Source organism: Phasianus colchicus, chromosome 24 (assembly GCF_987193195.1).
Source record: "Phasianus colchicus chromosome 24, bPhaCol1.hap1.1, whole genome shotgun sequence".
NCBI lineage: Eukaryota > Metazoa > Chordata > Aves > Galliformes > Phasianidae > Phasianus > Phasianus colchicus.
This window is the reverse complement of record NC_143459.1, coordinates 3,665,646-3,690,539: the sequence shown is the minus strand read 5'-3', so window position 1 is coordinate 3,690,539 and position 24,894 is coordinate 3,665,646. Positions and strand designations below refer to the sequence as shown.

The 24,894-nt window shown below is 48.0% G+C and overlaps 2 protein-coding genes across 2 annotated transcripts; both read left to right on the top strand.

The window, feature by feature from the left end:
* The first annotated feature begins 5,472 nt into the window (after window positions 1–5,472).
* MECR (mitochondrial trans-2-enoyl-CoA reductase) lies at window positions 5,473–12,491 on the top strand. Its single transcript, XM_090123873.1, has 10 exons — window positions 5,473–5,638; window positions 8,524–8,621; window positions 8,698–8,829; window positions 9,566–9,709; window positions 9,787–9,889; window positions 10,544–10,646; window positions 10,919–10,992; window positions 11,100–11,160; window positions 11,621–11,687; window positions 11,781–12,491. Exons 1-10 carry the CDS (start codon window positions 5,508–5,510, stop codon window positions 11,942–11,944), a joined length of 1,077 nt encoding a protein of 358 aa, XP_089979999.1. The 5' UTR covers window positions 5,473–5,507; the 3' UTR covers window positions 11,945–12,491.
* A 696-nt stretch (window positions 12,492–13,187) lies between these two features.
* On the top strand, window positions 13,188–24,034 carry SRSF4 (serine and arginine rich splicing factor 4). The gene is made up of 6 exons (XM_031594940.2): window positions 13,188–13,352; window positions 18,426–18,568; window positions 19,440–19,552; window positions 21,280–21,494; window positions 22,367–22,450; window positions 22,623–24,034. Exons 1-6 carry the CDS (start codon window positions 13,246–13,248, stop codon window positions 23,386–23,388), a joined length of 1,428 nt encoding a protein of 475 aa, XP_031450800.1. The 5' UTR covers window positions 13,188–13,245; the 3' UTR covers window positions 23,389–24,034.
* Window positions 24,035–24,894: the final 860 nt, after the last annotated feature.

Here is a 24,894-nt window from a genome sequence, read left to right as displayed (position 1 = left end):
ATGGAGCAGCACATGGCCTGGGAGCTTGGCAGTGCCCTTGGGACAGCTGTGTCCCCATGATTCTGTCAGTCCCCATGGCTCCAATGCGTGCTGAGCTCTGGGTTTGATCCCTGGGTTTGGTCCCTGGCCCCTTCCCATCCCCACCCCATCTCCTGCTGCCATCAGCCCCCAGCGCCTGCAGGAGCAATCGAGCTAAAATGAAGTAATCACTCTTCAAGTGCAGTCATTTGCAGAAAAAACGCAGGCCTCTCCGTGATTGCAAATGGTCTCTGCTGAAACCCTCATTCCCATTCCAAGGATAAATGTTTGCAGCTCCAGTGTGACAGCAGCCTGCAACACAGCCCTCGTGTCCTCACTGCGTCTCTGGGTTCCTTTGGATCGGGGACAAAAAGATGGGGTTTGGAGCTTTTGAGCCTCGTGGGAGCCAGCAGTGCTTTGGGGAGGATGTTTTCCTCTTGCTCATATAAAGACAAAGTGATGGAGCAGGGCTGGCCCATAAGCCCCCAGCAGCCATGGGATGGGTGGGCTGCCCTGCACTGAGTGGGACTCCCTCCCCCAAACCTCTCCTTCTTGGCTTATTTCAGAACACCACACTTTCTCCCTTTTTCCTGTGAGGACATGGGAGCTATGAGGACACAACCTGGCTGTGCATCCCCCACCACTGCACAGCCATCCAGCACCCCACTTTTTTACCTTCTGCTTTTGTCCCTCTATCTCTCCAACGCCGCCTTCTCTCCCTCTCCTCCCTCCCCTTTGCTTCCCTCTTCTTTTTTCTCTCTCTCTATTACACCACCATCCAGTCCTTTACCTCTAATAAGTCCCCGCTATTTTCTCAAATCACCGCCTTTTCCTAATGCCCCAAATCCTTCTCTTTCTTAGCAGACAAAACAGCTGATCTCATCCCGCCCAGCGGTCAGGCCGGATGTAATGGGGCTATTAGATGAGTTATCACTGCCTGAAAGGATGAAATAACTCTGTGCCTTCACCCAAATAAACCAGCAGAGCCACTCGTGGTCCTGTGCATGGCAAAGAAGGAGCGAGAGCTCCCGGAGGAAAGAGCTGTGAAGATGCTGCAGGATGTTACATGGCGTGACATGATGTTAGAGCATAGAGTTATGCTGTGTTGCTTCAGACTCAGCTCCTCTGCCCTGTGTTTCCCAATGGAAATTGCTCAAAAACTATTCCAGAGCATCACCCATCAGGCTGCAGTGCTTAACACGGGGCCACAGCTGCAACCCCAAGCGCGTGGATTTGGCCCTTCCTGATTTCAGCAGTAAAATGGTTTTGATAAGAAAAGGATGAAGGCACAACAAGCCAGCGGATCTGCCCCAAAACACAGCGTTGTCTCCTCCAACATTGACTTTTTTCCTTAAAAGAAAGCGAGGTGGGAAATGAATCAGCCCACGTGCTTTGGGACCCTGATGGCATCCAAAGTGACACGAGCCATTCTGGGTTTGGGGGTGCTCAGCTTTCCCACTGTCACCTCTGGGTGCTGCCAGGCCTGGTCTGAGCAGAGGATGGAGCAGTGCTTTGTCCAGCATTCCTAATTACTTCTTACTTTGGGGATGACACCGCTTTTCCAGTTTGTTTTCTTTCATTGGATTTGATTTTGGGTGCTGTTTGCCCTCCTCGCAGCTCTGCTTTGGTGCTCTTCCAAACTCCATCACAGAAAGGATGCGCTCGGCAGTTTGCAACACAAAGAGCTGGTCGGGCATTTGGGCTGAGCAGGGCTGAGCTGAGGCACCAGCAGAGCCCCAGGAACAATGGATTCCCATCCCAGACAGCACTGCTTGTGCTCACAGTGCTGCAGCATTGGGAAAGCGTCAGCTCTGCTGTGGTCAGGGGCAGAATGGAGACGTGGGGACCTGGAGCAGGGGAGGGAGGAAGAAAGATTGGAAGAAACATTTAAAAAAGCAGGAAAGTTGCTGATTTGATTCATTTCTGAGCATTCTTCTAAACTATTTCAAGGGCTTTCCTCTGCCTAGAGGAGTCTCTGCTTGTATGGGATGCATACATGTAGATGTATGCAAGGATATTGCATATCCTTGTGTGTTTCTCTCCCTGCAAAAGGACCACGATGACATTTTGGGTCCCCACTGCTCGCAGCACAGCTGGATCTTTTGTCTGCTCCTTCCCTTATTGATGGCTCCAGCGAAGCCTCCTTTTTCATCTCATTGGCAGAGGATCAGAACTCATCAATCCTCAGTTAGCTGCTGAGCGCTCCGTTTCTTTTATTATTTTCTTTTATTATTATTATCTCAGAATGAAACAATTCAAAGGGAATAGGAGAAAAAAAAGTAATAATGCAGGCTGTTCTGGAGCCACAAGGCTCAGCCATTGGCTTGTGTACAGAAATTAATCCTGGGCAGCCACGTGCTGGCAGCTGCTGCTGTGTGGAGCATTGGGCACGAGCGTGGCTTTAGGTGGAGGATTCAGAAGGGGTTATGGAATGGTCCAGCACTGCCAGAGGGGTTAAATGAGGGTTTCAGGGCTAAGCTAAAGATGATAGAAGTGGTTCTTTAAGCTCAATATATTTTGTGTTCTCAGGTTCAGGTATGTCTAATCAAAAGGCAGTTGACCAATTTGTCACCTTCTGCCTGGAACTGCTTAGCAGATGATTCCCTGGATCTGTGTTCCATTATGTTTCGGGCATAAAATCACAGCAAATGTCACCCAGGTGCCACTGAGCATTCATGAGCAGCCCTGGGGCTCTGGGCCAAGCACCCCACAGGTGTGCACAGCCAAACCCAACCCTCATTTTGCTTTCCAGCCATTAACACGAGTGACCAACCCGAATCAGCCGATGGATGAGACAAACCTTTGCTGATTGGTTTTAAGCAGGAAAAGGCAAAGGGGAGCTGGGAGCATCACTGAGCTCCTGGCAGAGCTCTGTCAGTGCCACCATCTCAGCCCCATCCTCATCCCACCACTCCCAAACCCCCCTCATGCAAATTTCTGTGAGCCTCTCCCGAAAAAAAATAAAAAATAAAATAAAATAAATGTAATTCTGGGAGATGAAGCAGCCATTAATCACCAGGAAATTGTGCTTGTTACAGGAGAAACATTAACAAAATAATCATAAATAGTCTGCCAGCCCTGATTTGCAAAAGCGTATATTTTGAACCTTATGGAAAGGCGTCTCATTTTGCTCCAGTAATTAGTTATTAACCCTTTGAGACATAGAGTGGGCACCCAAGCTTCCCACTGTGCAGGCTCACCCACATTGCTGCACCTTAAACATGGCTACATCCATACTTTCAGGACACAGCTGTGCTCAGGCTCTCACCAGATGTGGGGAAAAGGGTGTTTGTGCTGAAGAAATGGGATCCTATGAGCTGGGGGAAGGAAATGGGCTTTGGAACCCACAAAGCTGAGCCTGACTCCACTTGTGCCAGCACTGTTGTGTATCTCTTTCTTAATTATGCTGGATTTGACAGAGTAGAAACCACAGAATCACAGAGAAGTGCGTATATTGAATTAATTACAATGTCAGCAGGTGGAGGGGACCAGTTTTTGGTGAGGAAGTGGGAAATGAGCCCATCGAAAGCATGCAATAAAACGATGTGGGGAAGAAAAGAGCAGCTGCTGCCCACTGCCTCTCCTGGTGGGGTGTCAGCTGCATGGGGGGGAATGGAACACCGTGGCCTGAGGCTGGGACTTCCAGGCTTTCATCCAGCACTGACCAACCCTCCAACCCCCATCGGTACCCACGTGCTCCTGTGATGGAGCAGCCATGGGATGCAGCAGAGGCGGTGTTGGCTCCTGGATGCACAGTGTCACGAGCACTGCCGGTGCTCTGCAGCACTTGAGCAGCAGTTGGCAGAGCTGAAAGCTCCCTCTCCTTTCCAAACCTCACCCAGAATAGCAGCAAGGCAGAAAAGTCCTCACCAGCTGCTTCACAGAGGCTCTTTCCCAACACCAGGGCTTTCCCTTCCTCTTGATCCCTCCTCCAGTCATGGAATTCACGCCCCAAAATGTTATTTTTCCTTTTTATTACCATTAAAACAACCGTGAAACACGATGCCAGTTGACACTGGCCTTTCACTTCAGCTTTCCCGCTGAGCTGCCCTTGATTTTCAGTTCTTTTTTCGTAAGAGGAACTTATTTTTACAAGAAGAATTTATTTGTAGAAGCCACTGTTCATTCTGCAGTGACAAGATGAGAAGCACACGCAGCATCTTCACTTCCCTTTTTTTTTCCCCCCGATGTAATCAGCTTTAATTGGAAAAATAAATGAGATCTCTCCTTCAAGACAATTACACCGAACATCGGATTAAATTACTATTAGGATTTTTTTTTTTTCTTAGCACTGGTTCAGGCATCGTCTGTTGTTTTAAATAACCATGCAGTGAGCATCTTGCTGCTCTTTGTGCATGGAAGGAGCACGAGTGCTTTGGGCTGGGGATGGGACAGGGAGAAGGGGAAGGGTTGCTGGGGACAAAATGCATCAGTGCACAAACAGTCAGGGCTACAGGGTGCTATGGCATGGCATGGCGTGGCATGGCGTGGCATGGCATGGAATGGAATGGAATGGCATGGAATGGAATGGAATGGAATAGCAAGGTATGGTGTGGCATGGCATGGTAAGGCATCGCATGGCATGGTATGGTATGGTAAGACATGTTATAGCATAGTAAGGCATCGCATGGCATGGTATGGTAACGAAGATGATCAGGGGACTGGAGTACCTCCACTATGAAGACAGGCTGAGGGAGCTGAGCTTGTTCAGCCTGGAGAAAAGAAGGCTGAGGGGTGACCTCAGTGCAGCCTTTCAGTACCTAAAGGGAGCCTACAAACAGGAGGGAAATCAACTCTTGGAAAGGGGACATAACTGCAGGACAAGGGGAAATGGTTTGAAATTGAGGGAGGGCAGATTGAGGTTGGATGTCAGGGGGAAGTTCTTTGCTATGAGAGTGGTGAGGTGCTGGAACAGCTGCCCAGAGAGGCTGTGGATGCCCCGTCCATCCCTGGAGGTGCTCAAGGCCAGGTTGGATGGGGCCCTGGGCAGCCTGGGCTGGTATTAAATGAGGAGGTTGGTGGCCCTGCATGAGGCAGGGGGTTGGAGATTCATCATCCTTGAGATCCCTTCCAATCCTGGCCATTCTGTGATTCCATATGGCATGGCATAGCATGGCATAGCATGGTAAGCCATGGCATGGTAAGGTATTACCATTTGCAAGGTACCAAATAGCATGGCACGGCATGGTATAGTAAGGTACAGCATAGCACAATAAGGTATGATACGCCATAGAATCATAGAATTGTTTCAGTTAGAATGGACCCTTAAAGGCCACGCGGTCCAATTCCCTGCAGTGCACAAGGACACCAACAGCCCCACCGCGATGCTCAGACCATCCCGACCGGGGACGGGAACGGCATAACCTGCCATTACAGCGCTGCCCTGCCACACTCGAGGCCGCCTTAAGGCCAGGCGAGGGCGGGACCGACCCGGTGGGGGTGGGATTGTCCCCGTGACGCCGCCGGCGGCCGCGCTGTGCCGGGCCGGGATGCAGCGGGTGGTGGCGGCGGTGCTGCGCGGGCTGCGGGTTCATCCCGTCCGGGCGCGTTGTGCCGCTGCCGGGAACAAACCGAAGGGACTCATCTATGAGCGGCACGGGGAGCCGGCGGACGTCCTGCAGTAAGGAGGGAGAGGGGGGATTTGTAAGGGATGCACTGAATGGGGTGCAGTTATGGGGGGGGTGCGGGTATGGGGGGTGCGGTTGAAGGGGTGCAGGTATGGGGGGTGTATTGTAGGGGGTGCGGGTATGGGGGGGTGCATTGCAAGAGGTGCAGATATGGGGGAGTGAAGATTTAGGGGGTGCAATTAAAGGGAGTGCAGATATGGGGAAGTGTGTTGCAGGGGGTGCAGATATGGGGGAGTGCAGATATAGGGGGTGCAGATATGGGGTTTGCAATTGAAGGGGGTGCAGATATGGGGAAGTGTGTTGCAGAGGGTGCAGATATGGGGGAGTGAAGATTTAGGGGGTGCAATTGAAGGGGGTGCAGATATGGGGGGGTGCAGATATAGGGGGGTGCAGATATGGGGTTTGCAATTGAAGGGGGTGCAGATATGGGGAGTGAAGATTTAGGGGGTGCAATTGAAGGGGGTGCAGATATGGGGGAGTGCAGATATAGGGGGTGCAATTGAAGGGAGTGCAGATATTGGGGGGTGCAAATATGGGGGAGTTCATTGCAGGGGGTGCAGATATGGGGGAGTGAAGATATAGGGGGTGCAATTGAAGGGGGTGCAGATATAGGATTTGCAATTGAAGGGGGTACAAATATGGGGTGGGTGCAGATATGGGGGGTGCAGATATGGGGAAGTGCATTGCAGGGGGTGCAGATATGGGGGGTACAATTGAAGGGAATGCAGATATTGGGGGGTGCAGATATGGGGGAGTGCATTGCAGGGGTGCAGATATGGGGGGCGCAGTTGAAGGGGGTGCAGATATGAGGGGGTGCATTGCAAAAGGGCGCAAGTATAGAGAGCTGCATTGCAAGGGGGGTGTATTGTATGGGGTGCAGGTATCAGGAGTTCAGATGTTTGGGGGTTTATGGCAGGGGATAATTGAAGAGGGTGCAGCTATGCAGGGGTGAGTGTATAAGGGGTGCATTGTAATGGGGACAGCAGGTGTAGGGGTGAGGTGGGGGTGCATGGCAGTGCAGGGCAGGGGTAGAGGGTGGGGGTAAACATAGAGGTGATGTGGAGTTTTTTGGGGATGCACAGTGTGGGGGTCCAGGATAGCTCAGCACACAGGATAGGGGCAGCCCCCCAGTTCCTCAGTATTCCCTGGGAAGCCTGCATTGCTGCACCCCACTTTGACCCCAGTTGAGTATGCAGGGTAAGGAGTGAGAGTGTTTCCTGGGGTTGCAGGTAGGGGTTCCTGCAGATGCTGCACCACCCAAGGCACAACAGCAGTACAGGTTTATTTCTCTTCAAATTATGGCCAGAAAGGCTCAGAGGAGGGAAGTTTTTTCTGCTTTCTTTTTCAAGAGAGGAAATGCTGGCGATGTGCAGATGCAGCTGAGCTGTTTCAAGTTACACAGGATGATGGGAGGTGCAGGTGCATGGTCTGGGCGCATGCAGAACCCAAACCACTCTTTGGGGCAGGCAAGCAGATGATTATTTCTCTTTGGACCATTTAATTGTGCCACACTGTTTAGCAGCACTGAGATTTGGGGCAGGAGCAGCCATCCTCACCCTGCTGCTTGTGCAAGACCCACCTCGTGATGGGTGAACCTCTCTGTGTCTTGTTGCAGATGTTTGGAAACAGATCCGACTTCCCCTAAAGCTCAGGCAGGGTGAGATGAGCCCTCAAACCCATTCCAAATGACACAGCCTCATCCTTGCACAATGCCTTCTTGCACAACGTTGGGTTTTGGCAGCCTTGGCCAAAAATCCCTCCATGTTTTTTTATTTTATAATAAAAAGATTTTTCTACAGCAGCTTGACACTGGGCTGCTGCCCATATCTTAAACATTCAGAACTCTGAGTTGTCTCCACATCCATCACCCAGGCAGTTTCAAGGGGAAAAGGGAAAACCACCTCGCCAGCTCAGGACAAGCTGTGAAGGAAATTCAGTGGGTTGTTCTAATGACACACATTTAGCAGCACATAATTGCAGCAAATAAGTGCCCTGAAAATTGGCAGCACCGGGTCCAGCCACCTCCTTCACCTTCCTTAAATGTGGCTCAAATTGCCCTCATCTTTCAAATGGGTTCCTGGAAATGACTTTGCCTTGGCCTGCAGTGGGTCAGGCAACCACCAGCTCCATCGTCCCCATCTGTGTGTCGTGGTGTGAATGCTGCTTGATGCATCTGCAGGCAGTGGGACACGGAAGGTGCACAGCCCAAGGCAGCCAAAAAATGAATGGCAATTCCCTGTGCACAGCAGCAATGGGCTGAGTAGTTTGGTGATGGGAAGATATTCACTAGCAGGGGCATGGCTTGCTGGGGGCACTCAATGGGTTGCGTTGACTGGGTAGCCTTGAAGATCTTGTTCAGTTCAGATAATTTTGGATTCTGCCTCACCCAGCCATGGTGTAAGGGCGTTTTCCATGGATTTCCATTGGTGGCAAAGGGGTTGGAAGGCGTCCTCTGGGCAGGATGTGCTTTTGAGTCCATATAACTGATGAGGAAAAGTTTCTTCCCAGAAAGAGAGGTAACACATTGGCACAGGCTGTCTAGGAAAGTGATGGAGTCGCTGTCCCTGGAGGTGTTCAAAGAAACTTGGAGATGTGGCACAGAGGAACATGGTTAGTGGGCATGATGGGGGTTGGACTGAGAGAACTTAGATGTCTTTTCCAACATCAGTGATTCTATGATGTGAGGCAATGCTGTGAGCAGGGGGACAGGCTGGGGAGCAGTGCAGGTGCTCTGTTAGATATTGAGATTTTATTTCTTGCTGGAGGAGACCAGTCTGTAGCAATGTAGATGGGGAAATAGTGCTGCTTCGCTTATGGCTGATGCTTTGTAGAGGTAATACAGGAATGAATCTCTCTGCAATTACTGTGTCCCCACCAGGCTGAAGGAGCTGGAGCTGCCTGCACTGGGACACTCAGATGTCCTCATTAAGATGCTGGCAGCGCCCATCAACCCGGCCGACATCAACATGATCCAAGGTAGTTTCTTGCTGCCTGCACTGTGCATCAGTCCCTATCCTGGCTCTGTGCGTGGCTCTCACCCTGCTCCCTGCAGGCACCTATGCCCTCCTGGCCCCACTGCCAGCTGTGCCAGGCAATGAAGGCGTTGGGCGCGTGCTGGAGGTCGGTCCTGGCGTGGTGGCACTGAGTCCTGGGGACTGCGTCATCCCTGCTGATGCTGGGCTTGGTGAGTGTGGGGATGGGCCCTGGGTGCAGTCTGCGTGGGGGAAGGTTGGGGATGCAGAGCCTCCATCTCTGTGCTCAGCTTTAATTCAGAAATCATTTACTTTTCTGTATGGCAAACCCTTTATGGCCCTTCTGCACTATTATGGAGCATCACAGCAATCTGCTCTCTGGAAAGAAGCTGTGTTTTGTCACAGCTGCTGATGGCCTCTGTAAAGACATAGGATAAAGTGTTTAACCTGTGCAAGGGCAGTTCTGTCTCATTACAGTTTCCTCCCTAATAGTGCTCTGATGGGAAAGCCTGGGAATTTATTTTCCAACAAATGCCTCTCGTGCTATTCCAACAGCCAATGGCCAGAGAAATTGTCAGTTCCCATTTAGTGTAACAGCTTGTTCCTTCCCTATTTCTTCTTAAAAGGCTTTTTCACTTAATGGGAGACCGAAAGCCATCTAGTTAAGATCCAAATGTGATATTTTTAAACATAAAGGGGAAAAAAAAAAAGAAAAAAAAGTAAATGGATGATAGGGGTTAAATCAGATATACGTACATCCATCCTGCACGTTGTTTCAGGCTTTCTCTTTCTTTACTTCCCTCCATGTTCTGGCTCTACCCGTTGAGGAAAAGGTTTAATATATTGCAGTATGATGTTCACCCCCATGCAACGCAAGGCAGCGCTGCAGCAATGTGAGTTGGGGTGCAGTGCAAGGTGTCGCAGTGCTGTCCTTTCCCCCCTGCACAGGGACGTGGCGGACACACGCCGTGCTCCCCGAGGCCAACCTGCTGCGTGTGCCCAGTGACATCCCAGTGCTGTGTGCAGCCACGCTCAGCATCAACCCCTGCACAGCACTCCGCATGCTGACCGACTTCGAGAGCCTGGAGCCGGGTACGTTGTGTGCTGGGGTCACGCAGGAGGGAGGGGGGTGTGAGCTCACGTGGTTGTGCCAAACCTGTGCTCCCCAGGGGACTCCATCATCCAGAACGCGGCCAACAGCGGCGTGGGGCAGGCTGTCATCCAGATTGCAAAGGCTATGGGCATCAGGACCATCAATGTGGTGAGGGACAGGTGAGCGCTGTGGGGTGGGAGAAGGGGAAGGAGGGACAGCGTGGGGACAGGAGGTTCCTTCTGAGCGTGTTCAGCCCAGAGAAGGTGGTGAAGACTCAGTCGGGTTCTGTTTTATTTCGGTTTTCTGTGGTTCATTTGTGTAGTCTGTGCATCACTGGGGCTTTTGTAGGTAATTACAGGCCTGCCAGGCTCGCTTCAGTGCCTGGCAAAATTATGGAGATTATTCTGAGAGTTATTGAGAAACACCTGGGAGGCAGTGCGGTGTTGGTCACAGCCAACACAATTTCATGAGGGGAAGGTCCTGGTTAATGAACTTAATCTTCTTTTATGACAAGGTCACACACCTTGTTGTCTGAGGGAACAGCGTGGAGCTCTGTCAGCATACAGACAGGTGGGGGTTAGGGAAAGGTTCTGCTCCAAAGGGTGGTGGGCATGGAACAGTCTGTCCATGGGGCAGTGGGCACAGCTGCCAGAGCTCAGAAAGCATTTGGACACTGCTGTGAGACATCAGAGGGTTTGGTTTTGGGACAGTGCTATGTGGAGCCAGGGGTTGGCATCAGTGATCCCTGTGGTCCTTTGTCCCTCGGCTCTGTTCCAGCAGGAGGAGGTGGGGGATGCCCTGATCTCTGCCTCACAAGTCCTCTCTCCCTCCAGACCCGACCTTTCCCAGCTGGTGGAGAGGCTGCTGGCCTTGGGTGCAGACCACGTTGTGACAGAGGATGCGCTGAGGAAGCCGGAGATGAAGGAGATATTTAAGGTACCTCAGTGTGGAGCCATCTGAGAGGCTGCCCCACAGCTCTGTACCTCGAGTGGAGCTGCAGGGGCAGCAAAAAGGAAAATGTGCAATAAGCACATTGTGAGTCAGGGCAGGCAGCATGACATCTGGGCTGTAAGTCACTGGGAATAGATACAGTTCTCTAAGCCACTCACTAATCGCCTCATATATATTCCCCAGCCATTAATACGAATGGGGCTTAGTGGAGCTCTCTGCACAGTGCTGATGAAGGGCTCCCTTCTTTTTTCTTGCAGAGCATCCCGAAGCCCCGGCTTGCCCTGAACTGCGTTGGAGGCAGGAGCACGACGGAGATGCTGCGGCACCTGCAGTGAGCTGGGCTGAGGGCTGGGCTCAGAGCCCATGTGGATGGGGTGCGATGGGGGAGAGCTGCACCTTGGGGACCATAGGCAACCCATGGCCTTGTACCTCCTGCAGACCCAAAGGGACCATGGTGACCTATGGAGGAATGGCAAAGCAGCCCGTGACAGTGCCAGTGGTGAGTATAGGGATAGTTTTGGGTACATCTGCAGGAGTTCAGCGCATCCTCTGTCTGGACGTCACATTCAGAGCCTCCAAATTTCTGTCTTTGTTTTTAACCGATTGGGTTTGCTATGGAATGAGCTGCCTTGCATTCTGCTGTGGGTCTCTTGGTTGCACTCATGGAGGATTTGGACTGCGCTGAAGTCCCTGCACTGAAACAACCCCACAGATGCCAAGTGTCCAACTTGTCCTGGTGCAAACTGTGCTTGCATGCTGGGGCTGTGTGTGTCTCCTTGATGTGAAACTGGGTTTTATCCCAGTGAGACGCAGCTCAGTGCTGCAGCACGTGGTGTTTCATTACTGTGAACCTGTCAAAGCGGATCTGTCCCAAATTAGAGCTCTGAGCGAGGCTACTCACACTAGCAAGAACTCAGGAACAGGCTGAACAGGACAGATCTCATCTCCTGTTTCTGCAGAGTGCCTTCATCTTCAGGGATGTGAGGCTGCGCGGCTTCTGGATGACCCAGTGGAAGAAGGACCATGGTGAGCTGCAGGCTTGGGGTTAGGGATGCATTAGAGTTGGGTTAGGGTTGGGTCAGTGTTCAGGGTGACAGCGAGCACCTTCTTCTCTCCCAGACAAGCAGAGCATGGCCAGCATGGTGGATTCCCTGTGCCAGATGGTGCGGAAGGGGCAGCTCAGCACTCCTGCCTGCACTGCAGTCCCACTGGAGGACTTCAGGGAGGCCTTGGTGGCCTCTATGCAGCCCTTCGTCTCCTCCAAGCAGATTCTCCTCCTCTGACTTCTCGCAAAAATTGTTTCTTTTTTTTTCCTTTTATTTTTTTTCTTTTAATTTCAGGTATTAAAAGCCTCTGGAATTTTGCAGGGGCTGCACTGAACAGAGGCTGGGTTTGCTTCTGGAGGGAGACTTGGGTCTCATTTAGATTTGTTGCAGCAGAAAGCCTGAGCTCTTCCCTTGGCTGTCTCAAGGGAAGGGAGCAGATTGAATTGCAAAACCACTTTTTGAAATATTAGTATTATTATTACTTTTTTGTTGTTGATTTTTCCCTACTTAGCACATGCAGTGCTGGCATCATTGCAGGGCATCCACGCAGGCTGGAGTTACACTGGACAACGTGGGTACATTTTCCACCCCCTGGACTCACCCCAACAGCTCACCACCATCAATACGATTTTTCCAATGCCTGGACTTGAAATCAGTTTTGCTGCTGTTACTGAACCACCACAACTTCTGATTGTGGAACACGCAGGGAAACCTCTTGGAAATCGATATCTGATATATCTATTTTTGTAAGATGCTGCCAATAAATGTTTATGTGCTCAAAGCATTCTGTTGCTCCAGCAGCCCCTGGAAATTCTCGCTGTTCCCAGTTCAGGACTGGGAAATCCCACATCTCATAGAGGGGAAGCATGGGTGGGCTCTGCCTCATTAGGAACAGGTTGCCCAAGGAGGTTGTGGATGCCCCATCCCTGCAGGCATTCAAGGCCAGGCTGGATGTGGCTCTGGGCAGCCTGGTCTGCTGGTTGGCGACCCTGCACACAGCAGGGGGTTGGAATTGGATGAGCATTGTGGTCATTTTCAACCCAGGCCATTCTGTGATTAGCACTATGGGGGGTTGGGGTCAGTGTTAGGGTTAGGTTAGCTCGCCAGGAGCCTGGAACAGGGGCTCATGGAGTGTAGAGGGAGCAGCTCTGCCCTTGGAGCGGGTTTCTCGTTTTCAGCAACAGCCCATATAACAATTACAGTCCCACTTCACCTTTTGGGGGGCAAAAATCGGGCTTTTGGGGTCTTCTAATAGGGAAGGAGAAAAAAAAAAAAGAAGCACTGAGGTCCGTGGCATTTCATTAACATTAGAATGGTCTCATACCGAGGAGACCCTTGGGACCCCGATATTGGTGTCGATATCCCCCACCCGGTGACTTTGGGGCAGGTGGGCCCACTCGTGCCATGGCCCTTTTAAGAACCTTCATGTGGGCGTGGCTTATCCTGACGTATCCCCCCCACACACTCGTCGCCGCGCGGCGTAGTGACGTTGCAGCGCCGCCGTTTGGCGCCGCCCCTTCCCGCCCCCCCCGGGCGCGATGCCGCGGGTGTACATCGGGCGCCTCAGCTACCAGGCGCGGGAACGGGATGTGGAGCGTTTCTTCAAAGGCTACGGCAAGATCCTCGAGGTGGACCTTAAGAACGGGTGAGCCCGGTTCGCTCCAACTCGGCTCGGTTTATCGGTGGAGCGCAGGCCCGGCCCTGCGTAAACGGCGGCCTTGAGAGGAGGGCCGGGCTTCGCTGTGCTGGGAGGCGGCAGCTCTGAGGGGCGGCGGGGGGTTGAGGGGCTGTGAGGGAGTTTGGGGTGTTGTGGGGATGTGGGGGGGTGTGAGGGGCGTGGGTTTCCATGGTAACGGGGGGGGGGGGGGGCAGGGCGGTCGGTGCCGTTGGGATGCGCGGGGGGGGGGGGGGGGGGGGGGGGGCTGTATGGCTGTGGGGTTTTAGGGCGGCTGGGGAGGGAGGGCAGAGTGCCGTGTGTGAGCTGGGGGTGTCCTGTTATGGGAGGGGAGGAAGAGTCCTTGAGAGCAACCCTGCGATGAAGGACCTGGGGGTCCTGATGGATGGAAAGCTTAACGTGAGCCAGCAGTGTGCTCCTGCAGCACAGAAAGCAAATGGGATCCTGGGCTCTGTCAGAAGAGGGGTGGCCAGCGGGGATGGGGAGGTGATTGGGTGATTGTCCCCCTCTGCTCTGCTCTTGTGAGGCCCCATGTGAGCACTGTGTCCGGGTCTGGAGCCCCCAGTACAAGAAAGGCAGGGAGCTGCTGGAGAGGGTCCAGAGGAGAGCCACAAAGGTGATCAGGGGGCTGGAGCACCTCCACTACGAAGACAGGCTGAAGGAGCTGGGCTTGTTCAGCCTGGAGAAAAGAAGGCTGAGGGGTGACCTCAGTGCAGCCTTCCAGGACCTAAAGGGAGCCTACAAACAGGAGGGAAATCAACTCTTGGAAAGGGTTGATAATAGCAGGACAAGGGGAAACGGTTTTAAATTGAGAGAGGGCAGATTGAGGTTGGATGTCAGGGGGAAGTTCTTTGCTGTGAGAGTGGTGAGGTGCTGGAACAGCTGCCCAGAGAGGCTGTGGATGCCCCGTCCATCCCTGGAGGTGTTCAAGGCCAGGTTGGATGGGGCCATGGGCAGCCTGGGCTGCTGTTAAATGTGGAGGTTGGTGGCCCTGCATGTTACAAGGGGGTTGGAGATTCGTCATCCTTGGGGTCCCTTCCAACCCTGGCTATTCTGTGATTCTTTGTTGCCTCTCATCTGGGCTGAGCTGTGGTGCAGCCACTTCCCAGCACCCAGCCTGGTGGGGCGGCAGTGGTTCCCCATGCAGGTGTATTTGAGCACCTGCCCCTCCCCAGCATTCAGGGTAGGATGCCCATGGGCAGCCTCCCCTGCAGCTGTGCACCTGTGGCAACGTAAGGACTCCTTGCTGTATTTAAAGGGTTGGATCCTGATCCATTAGCACTTGCATGAGACATTCAAGTATGGATTCTCAAGAGGAAACAAATTGCTGCTTTCTTTTTTCCTGTTTCTTGAAGCTGCCCGCCTAATGAGCACTGGCATCTTTGTAAGAAACCCGACTCGAAGTCTTGTTTAGAAGACTGAGTGGGATATGGAATTTGTTGCTATTAGCCCAGAGCTAATGTTCTGTTTGTAAATGGATCTCATGTAAGAGTTAGAGCATAACATAAAGCTTGCTAAACTGTTACACTGGCTTTACTGGGAGGTGGACATTTAACAGGTGCATAAGACAAATAAAAGCAGTTATTAAAACAAAGAAGTGTGCACATATTGATGTTTTAGCCAGGTAATATTAAAGTCTGCTTAGATATTTCGTTGCACATTGTTGGAACTCAAGGGGTATCTTGTTTTTATGTTGTTTTATGAAACCTCTGAAAGAAATATTTGTACTTCATAGCAGATGTCAGTGGGGAAAAACATCTGTTAATGAAGGGATCTACCAAATTGCATGTCTGATGCAGCTGGTCCTCTTGCTTTATTGAGAAATTTCTTTGAAGTAGTGGCCCTTCCATGCCAGCTGAGCATTTAGATGTGCTCTGTGGGGAGTTGTGTTGAGTTCAGGTGGCCAAAGCTGAAAGCATCACTCAGGGCATCCTGAGTGCCAATTACAACGGGCTGCAGAGTGAAAGGGAAGGCACAGCCCGTACCTACAGTGTGAATGTCCTGAGTGCGACACCAAAGTTCACTTGGGGGAGACAGAGTTCAAAAGTTGCAGATAACTGGAGGGATACAGGAAACTGTAACTGAGTGGTCATCTGCCTTGCTGTCTGCTGATTCTGTGGTAGGTTGCTTCTGCTGTGGGTTAGATAGAGCTCCATGTACGTTTCTAGGACGGACATTTATAGGGCATTACCCTGAAGCTGTCTCTGCAGGCTCCTGGTGGCTTGTATTTAAATTCCAGTTGGATAGCTATTGACTCAAACTATCAGATTTGATGCTGTTCTGCTTGGGTTCGCCTCGTGCTCGACATTTGCTGGAGCACTCCATTGCTTTGTTTGCCCAATGATCCTTTCTTGTCAGCTTATTTTTAGTAGTGCTTAGCAAATGATTAAAAATGACTGCACTGTGTTTCACTCTGTAGAGTCTTTCAGTTTCTTCTGGAAGCTGGTGGGCTGTTGGCAGCGCTCAGCCTGCAGGAGATCAGCCTGTCAGTATTTTAGCAGCTAAGCTGAAGTGCTTCAGCAATGAGATGAGATTGAAATGTGATGCAGCAGAGTCCTGAAGGCTTTGCTGGGTCTTCAGTGTTGCTAGTTGTAACTTTAGTTTGCAGTTCAAAGTCTTTGAACAATGTTTACCTGAGGGAAGGACCAGAGAATAAACGTCTTTTCCTTGTAGGTCCTTCTGTTTCTGTTTGAAGTTTCTGGTTGTGTGCTCATAGTTCTCACGTATTTTTCTACATGGACATCTGGAGCTGTGCACGGCAGTAGTGTGTATTAAGTGACCAGAAAATTGGACTTTTCAGCCTGCTTTTTTATCTTCTGAAAGCATGAGAAAAACTAGCAGTAATAACTTGAAAGCTGGAAGCTTTTGCTGGTGGTGAGACCAATTTGCAATCTTGCTAGCTTTAACAAATAATTCTGTCTGTGTACTTCCCTGCCCTGCATCACTCTGAGCAGCTTTCTGGTTTTCGTGGCTTCGCCTTGGAGAAACCCTGCGAGAGGAGGGACGTAACTTCTGCAACGCATTGAGGAGCAGAGATCAAAGGCAGAAGCTTCAAGCTTCAGTTCTTTCATCTCGCTAAGTTCAAAAACTGTGTTTGTTGCCTAAAGAGAAGTGATTTGATTTCCCTGTGAAATATTTGACTTCGGTGAGAGCAGCTAGTATTAAAAAATTAGGTTGGTGTCACAATATGGTGATAGCCAGCACAGCTGGATGTCAGGAGTGACAATTCCACTGAACTCTTCTTATCGTTCCAAAGGATTCGTGCCTTTCTCTTCCTTAATATTAGAGGAGGTGAATGAGACTTTTTTCTGTTGCTTTCAGGTGTTCAGCTTTGCTAGCAGACCATTGGTGGCAATGTTTATCAATACTGAAGCAATTTCAAAGAATGATTACCAGATCTTAAGGGATGCTTAAATAGTTGAAGTTCTAAATATTGAAATTTGAATGTTTTCTGAGGTTATAACTTCAGTAACTCATTTAAATGACTGTTATGTTTCAAGCAGTCTGAAGATGCTTTTCCTTGCGAACACCCTGATATTCCCTTTCCTGACTGTAGCTTCATCTGAGCAGGAAGACTCAAAGACATCACATGAATTGGAATGGACTGTAAGCTGTTAAATTCTCTTTCAAGAGAATTTCCTTTTTTTTTTCCCCTTATCCTAGAGCAGAAAATGGTGTAGCTTCACATTATCTGGAGTAAATTGCGTTGACGTTTTTAGTAAGTAGTTTTATGCCACATATGAAGTAGTAATAGTAGACATTTAAAAGAAGATTTACTTGCACTGCTGTCAAATAACAGCAGGTTCAGATTGCTGTAGTTAAAGCTGTGTCAGCAGTCGTGGCTTTCTGTGGTGTAAAACTATGCTTCTGAAGGGGTTTGATTCATGGGTTTGGATCATACAGTGCAATATTACACACATTTAACAGGTGGATCAGCATTACTTTCATTTATGAGTGGTATAGAATGTGATTTTGTTGTTGCTGGCCCATCTTATTCTAGGGCTACTTTTGTGTTATTACACTCTTTGGTGAATAGGATGAACAGCACAGGGTAGATATGTTGTCATTCCTTTTGGAGCAAACGAGGAGAAGGAAGTACAACGTTTTTAGCTGAGGTTTGGCTGGTCAGAATCCTCTCTGTGGGACTTCTTGAAGGTGTTTTGGTGGGTGGACAACAATAAATAAATAAAAAAACCCTACAAATGCATGGTGATGGGCATTTTACACAATGTTATTTTCTTTAAACATGTGCTTAGGAACTGGCAGGCTTGAGTTTTTCTTCAGTGCTCCCCTGAATTTGCTCTGCAGCCTTAAGCAAATCGCCAGCGTGCCCTGAGAAGCAGCTGTAAGAAATGGTTTTAAAAACCATCCTCAGGGATCCTGACTGAGGGGATTGGGTTCTTGCAGGCTGTCCATGGAGGTGTTGAAGAGCTGTGTAGATGTGTACACAGGACGTGGTGCAATGGCCAATATTGGTGGTTGGTGGATGGTTGGACAGATGATTTTGGAGGTGATTTCCAGCCTCGATTTTGTGATTCCTTGGGCCTGCACCCAGCGCTGTCTTTGCACTGTGTTGGCTGCAGGTGCCCTCTGTTCACCCCAGGAACTCATTTCTAGTTGCTGTTGCTGCATTTTTTTAAAATCTCATAGCAAGGTTTGGTCTCCCTATGCTCTCTGAAGTTTGGGGCTATTATAATCTGGTGGACATAAAGTGCCTTCTGGGCTGTTACTGCCCACAGTCGAGTAAAATGAGTCTATTTAAGAGCAAAAGCAAATCCCTTTTTCTGACCTCACATTTTCTTTTTTTTGTTTGGCCTTTAAAGCACAATGTGCAGACCCCATGTATTTGCATAGGTAGATGAGCATTTCCATGAGGGGTACTTAAATTAATACAGTTTCTCAGCAGAACCAGGTGTTCACCTAAAGGACAGCACACAGAGGTACCTCGTGTGGTTCTGCAGAGACAGCCGTTGCGAGTATGAAGACCTCAGGCTCAGTTTTGAGTGATTCTCTTCTCTTTATTTTCTCCCCCTGTCTCTCCAGGTATGGCTTCGTTGAGTTCGATGACCTGCGAGATGCAGATGATGCTGTTTATGAGCTAAATGGTAAAGATCTTTGTGGGGAAAGAGTGATCGTTGAGCATGCCAGAGGCCCACGTCGTGACAGCAGTTATGGTTCTGGACGCAGTAAGCACTACAATGCATTTGTATCAGTGACTTATTTTAAATAAAATATTTTTGCTTGTTTTTATTTTTTTATTTTTTAAGTAATTTTAAAAGAAAATGATATGAAGTTGTGAATAGTGTTTTGTAATTGTAAATGTAACTGTTGATCTGAATATTTAACTTGTTGTATTAAACTATTTTAATGGATAAATTAATAAACATGCTTTCTTGTACTATTTTTTTATTATCGTTTTGTTTAACTATTTTAATGGTTTATTTGCAATGTGATGTTTAACATAGCTTTAACAAAGACCTCAATGTTTTAATTAAGAGTCCTTTGAGGCTAAGATGACTGCCTGTTCCATTTGCTGACCTTGGGTTACCTTTCCATGAGTGGCTCTTTGAACTTGTGGCCCTTGGCTGACCAAAAAAGGAAGCCATGTGACAACTGCAACCTTTTCCCATTAGACCTGGGTGGTGAGGATCCCAAGGGTTAGAGACAGATGAGATTAATCTGAAATAGGTGCCTGAAAATCTTTATTCATATCAAATACTCAGAAAACTTGTAAGCAATGTAAGTAACATTAGTAAACTGGTTTAATTTGGTTTCTTCTTTCAATCTGTTTTAAAGAGTAAACTTAATTGCATGTTACTTTTAACTTAATTATAGTTCTGTGCATAGCTTTAATTATGTGCTTGTAATAATTTTTAACACTTTGGATCTTTGTAACGTTTTATACAAGGGGGATTTATTTTTTTGTAGACTTGTGGGTGTGTGAATTTTGAATGCATTTGGAAACAGATGGGGCAGAACGTTTTTGTTGGGGGGGTGTAGACTGAGTGCTCCATTTCCCTGGTTGAAGTACTGCTGTCTGCTTGTCACCTCCTAAAGGTGGATATGGTTATAGAAGAAGCGGAAGAGATAAGTACGGTCCTCCTACCCGTACAGAATACAGATTGATTGTGGAAAATTTGTCAAGCCGCTGCAGTTGGCAAGATCTTAAGGTATGGGGCCCCTTTCTTTACCCTTTCTCTGTTAAAGAGCACAAAGGGTAAAAAAGTTAGCTTCTGTTTCATCAAAGAAAACTCATACGCCTGTCTTTTTTTTTTTTTTTAACTCCAACATGTTAGTAAATCTGTGTGCTCATATGCATACAAGTAGATTTTTTTGAAGCACATTAAGTCAGTCTTGATGTGTATTTGTGTATAAAAAGCCATTAGTGTTGCATGCAACATTGGGAGCTGCAGTTGCAGGCTTGGTGTCCTCGGATGGTGGGAGAAAAACATTTGCCTTAACAAACCGTCACTTACAGATGATGATTATTGTTAAGCTGTTATTGTAGAAACACTTCAGTCAGGCCCGTGGTAGGAGTCGCCAGAGACAAAGGAGTTTGCCCTTGCCTGTTTGGATTTTAACCATCAGCTTCTAGGAGCTGTTTGGAAAAGATAGCATCATTCTTGCACAGTCCCTCTTAAAAATTTCCACAGCATGAAAAACTGTTTTAAAGGCTGTTTCAGGGAGAGGATGCTTCCCGAATGAGCAACCATCTCTGCCAAAAGTGAACGTTCTCTCAAAGTCTGAAGGAATGGAAAGTGATTCTCAGCAGTGGAAATGTTGGGTAACACTGTGTAGACAAGCACTACATCTGAGTCCCCTGGAGGTGGTGTTGACTTGTGGTTATCTGCATAGTGGACTAGAGGGGCAGGACAGGGAGCAGCATTCCAATAATAGGTGCAGAAAGACAGTGTTTCCTAATTGAACTTAGCAGCAATGGTTGAAAACACTTGTTCTTACAGGAACGCTTTCTTTATGGTTCTCTTTTAAGGATGTGTAAAATTTGTTCTAAACAAACTTTGACGTAGTACAGACTGGTCTGTAATTGAATGTGTAACACTAGTTCAGGTACGTACTGAGATTCTTCAAATGTCTTTTGTTAATGCTTCACACCATCAATAGCTTGTCTTTGCTTCTGGTATTAAAAATTGTAAGTAGAGCATGGCATGATTAATTCTCTACTGGATGCATTGCTTCTCTGAATAGCTTTCATTTCAGTGTAATTAATATGGGAGTAGCTGGGTCAAAAACAGACTGAACCAAATTTCTGTGCGCTGTTTCCATTGCAGCTGAAGTAGTAGTGGCTGAGATGGCCCTGTGACAGCTTGCTCTGAGCAGGGCTCACCTGCTTAGTAATTGAAACAGAGAAGCCAGGTAGCATGAAGTGGGAAAATGAATTCAGCTCTTATTTGTGTGGGGGTTTCTTCCAGCAGAATGAGATGTACTGCCTAGGTGGAGGACGAAGGGAAGTCTGCTTGCTTTAAAGCCTTCTTGCCTGTGTGAGGCCTTCTCATATTTAACCTTTAAGGGTGTTCCTTTCCCCATGTTACCTTTGAAAACAGATTTTAGAGAGCAAGCATCTATTTCTTGAAACACTTTTGTACTTTATCATAGCCCAACCGTGCTGACATTAGACTCTAGATGAGCGATCTTAAATTGTTTGGCTCAAATTATCAGTGCTGCCTTAGTTCTAATCGCACAAACTCTGTGAAATTGTAGTGTGTTACTTGGCTTGCTCAGGAACTTTGGCTTTAGTACTGCAAATGCTCTTTGTTTAAAACCCTTGCTGACATCTGTGTGACTAGAAGAGGCTATGCAAGCATCACTGAGAGATGAGCAGAGCCTGGAAGCCTGACTCTGGATTTGAGGCAATGGTTATTCTGTCCTCTTCCTCTAGGATTATATGCGTCAGGCAGGGGAAGTGACATATGCAGATGCACACAAAGGAAGGAAAAATGAAGGTGTGATTGAGTTCAAATCCTATTCTGACATGAAAAGAGCCCTTGAAAAGCTGGACGGGACAGAAGTAAATGGCAGAAAGATTAGATTAGTGGAAGACAGACCTGGATCAAGACGGCGCCGCTCTTACTCCAGAAGCCGAAGCCATTCAAGGTATGTCTCCTGGTGGCATCACTGAGGCTGAATCTAACTGCAATTATATGAACACGCAGCGGGTTCTAAAATACCTTGGAAGTGTTCTGACTTCTCAATAAACCAAGTTTTTGAGAACTTACTAGTTACCAGGAAGTCACCAAGGGAAATCTCATATCAGAAGTGTTTTCTTTAGTGTGTGTATCAGTTACCTAAATACATGGCAGTATGCTACTCCTCTTCCCAACTCCATTAAGTCTGTAGTCCTTGCTTTCTTGCAGAGGAATGCTGTGTGGCAGGTGGAGCTGTGCATAGAGAATGAAGCAGAAGGTACTTCTGACACTTCAGTTCTGAACACTGTGTTCTGCTCTAGGCACCAGGGCTAACAGTTCTTCCTCAATTTGGAAACCCCCATCCAGTCCTTGTTTGTAGAGACGTACTTCCTACTTTGTATGATCAAGAGAAATGCTTCAGCACACACTGCCACATTCCATTTTGGGATAGAACTTTGTAATAAAATTCAGGCAAACTTATGCTGTTCGTGGAACAACTCATGAATTTCAAGCTTGATTTCATGTGGATTTTCCTCTCTCAGTCAGTCATGATTCCTGCTGTTCTCTCATGTCTTTACCACTCCTGAGTGATGTGTGCAGGTCAGCAGATAGCAGCTCTATAAGTAGTTCATAATAATAAGCTGCAAAATGAAGCGGACCTATTGTAGCCTTTAGCTAAGTAAACACTGGTGTGTTGTGCCTCCTGCATAAGGGTCCCAAGGTTTCTCAAATGTTCAAGAGATCTTGAAAGATGCTTCAATGCTGTGGGCCTTTACCTGCAGGAGACCAGAAGCTCTCCATGGGCACATGCTAACGTTGAGCTGATTGATTTTGTTCTAGGTCTCGTTCTCGAAGCAGGCATTCTCATAAGAGCCGGAGCCGCAGTGCCAGCAGCAGTCGCTCCAAGAGTAGATCAAGATCCAGGTACGTCTTCATGGTGAAAGAAACGGGGGTTAGTCACTTAAATTTAGGATGGCGCTTCTCATTTAAGTGGGGAAAAGTGGTGTTTTTTTTTCTGACTTGTGCACAGTATTTAAGCACTAGTCAAATCCAGGCTGCATTAAAGTGAAGTTGTCTGTTGCCTTTTCCCTTTCAGGTCTGTGTCCCGTTCCAGAAGCAAGAGCCGTAGTCGAAGCAAGAGCCGTAGCAGAGGCCAAAAAGAGAAAAGCAGGACTCCAAGTAAAGAGGATAAAAGTAGGAGCCGCAGCAGGAGTGCAGAGAAATCGCGGAACAAAAGTAAAGATAAATCTGAGGGCACTCTCCATAACAGTGATGAGAAAGAAAAGAGCAGGAGCCGCAGCAAGGAAAAGAGCAGGAGCAGGAGTGGAAGCAAGGACAGGGGAGAGACAAGGGAGAGCTTGAGGAGTAGAAGCAAAGATAGGGAAAAGAGCATTAGCAAAGCTAGAAGTAGGAGCAAGAGCAGGAATGAGAGTAGGAGCAGGAGCCACAGTAAGGAGAAAAGGAAAAATAGGAAGAGAAGCAGGGATGACAGCAGAAGTAGAAGCAGGAGCTGCAGCAAGAGTGAGAAAAGCAAGAGGCGCAGCAAGCGAGATAGCAAACCAAGTAGCAAGAAAAAAAGGAAGGACAGCCGTGAGCAGTCCAGGTCAGTCTCCAAAGAAAAGGAACATCTAAAATCAGAGTCTGACAAAAAGGAGACAAAAGGTGAGGGTGAGGATGCAGCTGCCCATGTGGTGTCTCGCTCTAGGTCTAGGTCTATTTCCAAGTCAAAACCAAATGTCAAATCGGATTCCCGTTCCAGGTCAAAATCTGTTTCAAAACCGAGGTCCCGGTCCAAGTCTAGGTCTAGGTCTGCCTCTAGGTCACATTCCCGATCGCGGTCAAGGTCTCGCTCCAGATCCTAACCTTGCTGCAACCATACTTGGAACAGTCAGAGAAGTCTTTTGTACGTGTTTGGTAGTTGTAGCACAAGTGATTGAAGTAGAAAACATGTCAATGCTGTATATTTTTAACTGCCCTGATGGTGTGTCTGTCATTGTTAGTGGCAGTACTCACTCTCTGTAATGCTCTCTGGTGCAAGGCTGTTCAGCTCTTTTACTACTCTATAGAAAGGTTCTCTTAGAATACAGTTCTTCCTAGATCACTGAAATGGCCCTGTTTTCCAGGAAGAGCTTTGCAGAGAGCGAGCACTGCACCATAGTGGGTTTATGAGATTGCAGTGATGACTGATAGGTAGGTATGATGGCTTCAACAATCTTTGCCCTTGAATTGATGCCCTTTGCTGTATGCCATTTAGTGGAAGTGCTAAGTCTTAAGTTTCATACTACTTCCGTTTCATATTTTTGGACTTACAGAGTTGTGAATAGCACAGTCAAAAGGGGATAAAAAGGTACTTGCAGTAATCTGTGGGAAAATAGAGTTCCATATTCTGGTATTGTGACAATATCCTTGTTTTATATTAATTTTTTATTTATTTTTTCCCCGTCTTGCAAAGTACAGTGATCCCTGTTTCCATGAGATTTGAATAAAGACTATTTTTGCTTGATGACATTTGATGGTGATTACCTGAAGTTGTGTTGTGATTGTTGCTGTTTTAGATCAATCAGTGTCAACTTGAATTTGCAGAACAGTTACTCTTAAAGAATGGGCTCTTGGTGTGGAAAGTCACTTTGTATGTAGTCGTGGCACTTGAATATAATCAAGTTATTTTAACTTGTTTCTCCAGATGCACTTACAGTGTTGTTTAGAGCTGTAACGTTGCAATAAGAAGAATACAAGAAAATGAACCAGAAAAAATAATGAAGATGACAAGCCTGTTTTCCATTGTCTGTATAAATGAAATGTAGTGTGCTTCAGCTTCCATAATACAGAGAAGATATTTTTTCAGCCACTTAACTTGCTAGACTTAAGTCAACAGAAATCATTGTTTGTAACAAAACGTTTTACTCTCTATACTGCTAACACCAAAGATAAGTATGGTTGACATGGAAAACGTGCTTTTTCTGCTTTCTGCTTTATTTTGTAGATCATCAGTTCAGTTGTTTCTTCTTCTGCACAGTTGGCCTTTCTTACAGTGCCCTTGAGAAATGAAGGGAGAGGCACGGTGCTTTTACAGTTGTTTTTCTAGTCTGGCACACTCAGCAGGAGGACACAAAGCTCATCCAGCTCCTTACTCCTCTGATTTCATAATCTCTGATTGTGAGTTTGGGATTTCAGTCATGAAGCATAACTTTATAAATGGAAAGGTATTAGTCTGAACCAGGTGTCACAAGAACATTACAGACTTCGTTAGCATCAACAAGCCTTTCTCTGAGTGTTGCACAGCAGTAAATCCATCTTCTCCAGTTACACACAGAGCAATTGGGAGTTGAGGCTAAAGCTCCAGGAGCTTTTCTTCCTAACAAAGCACC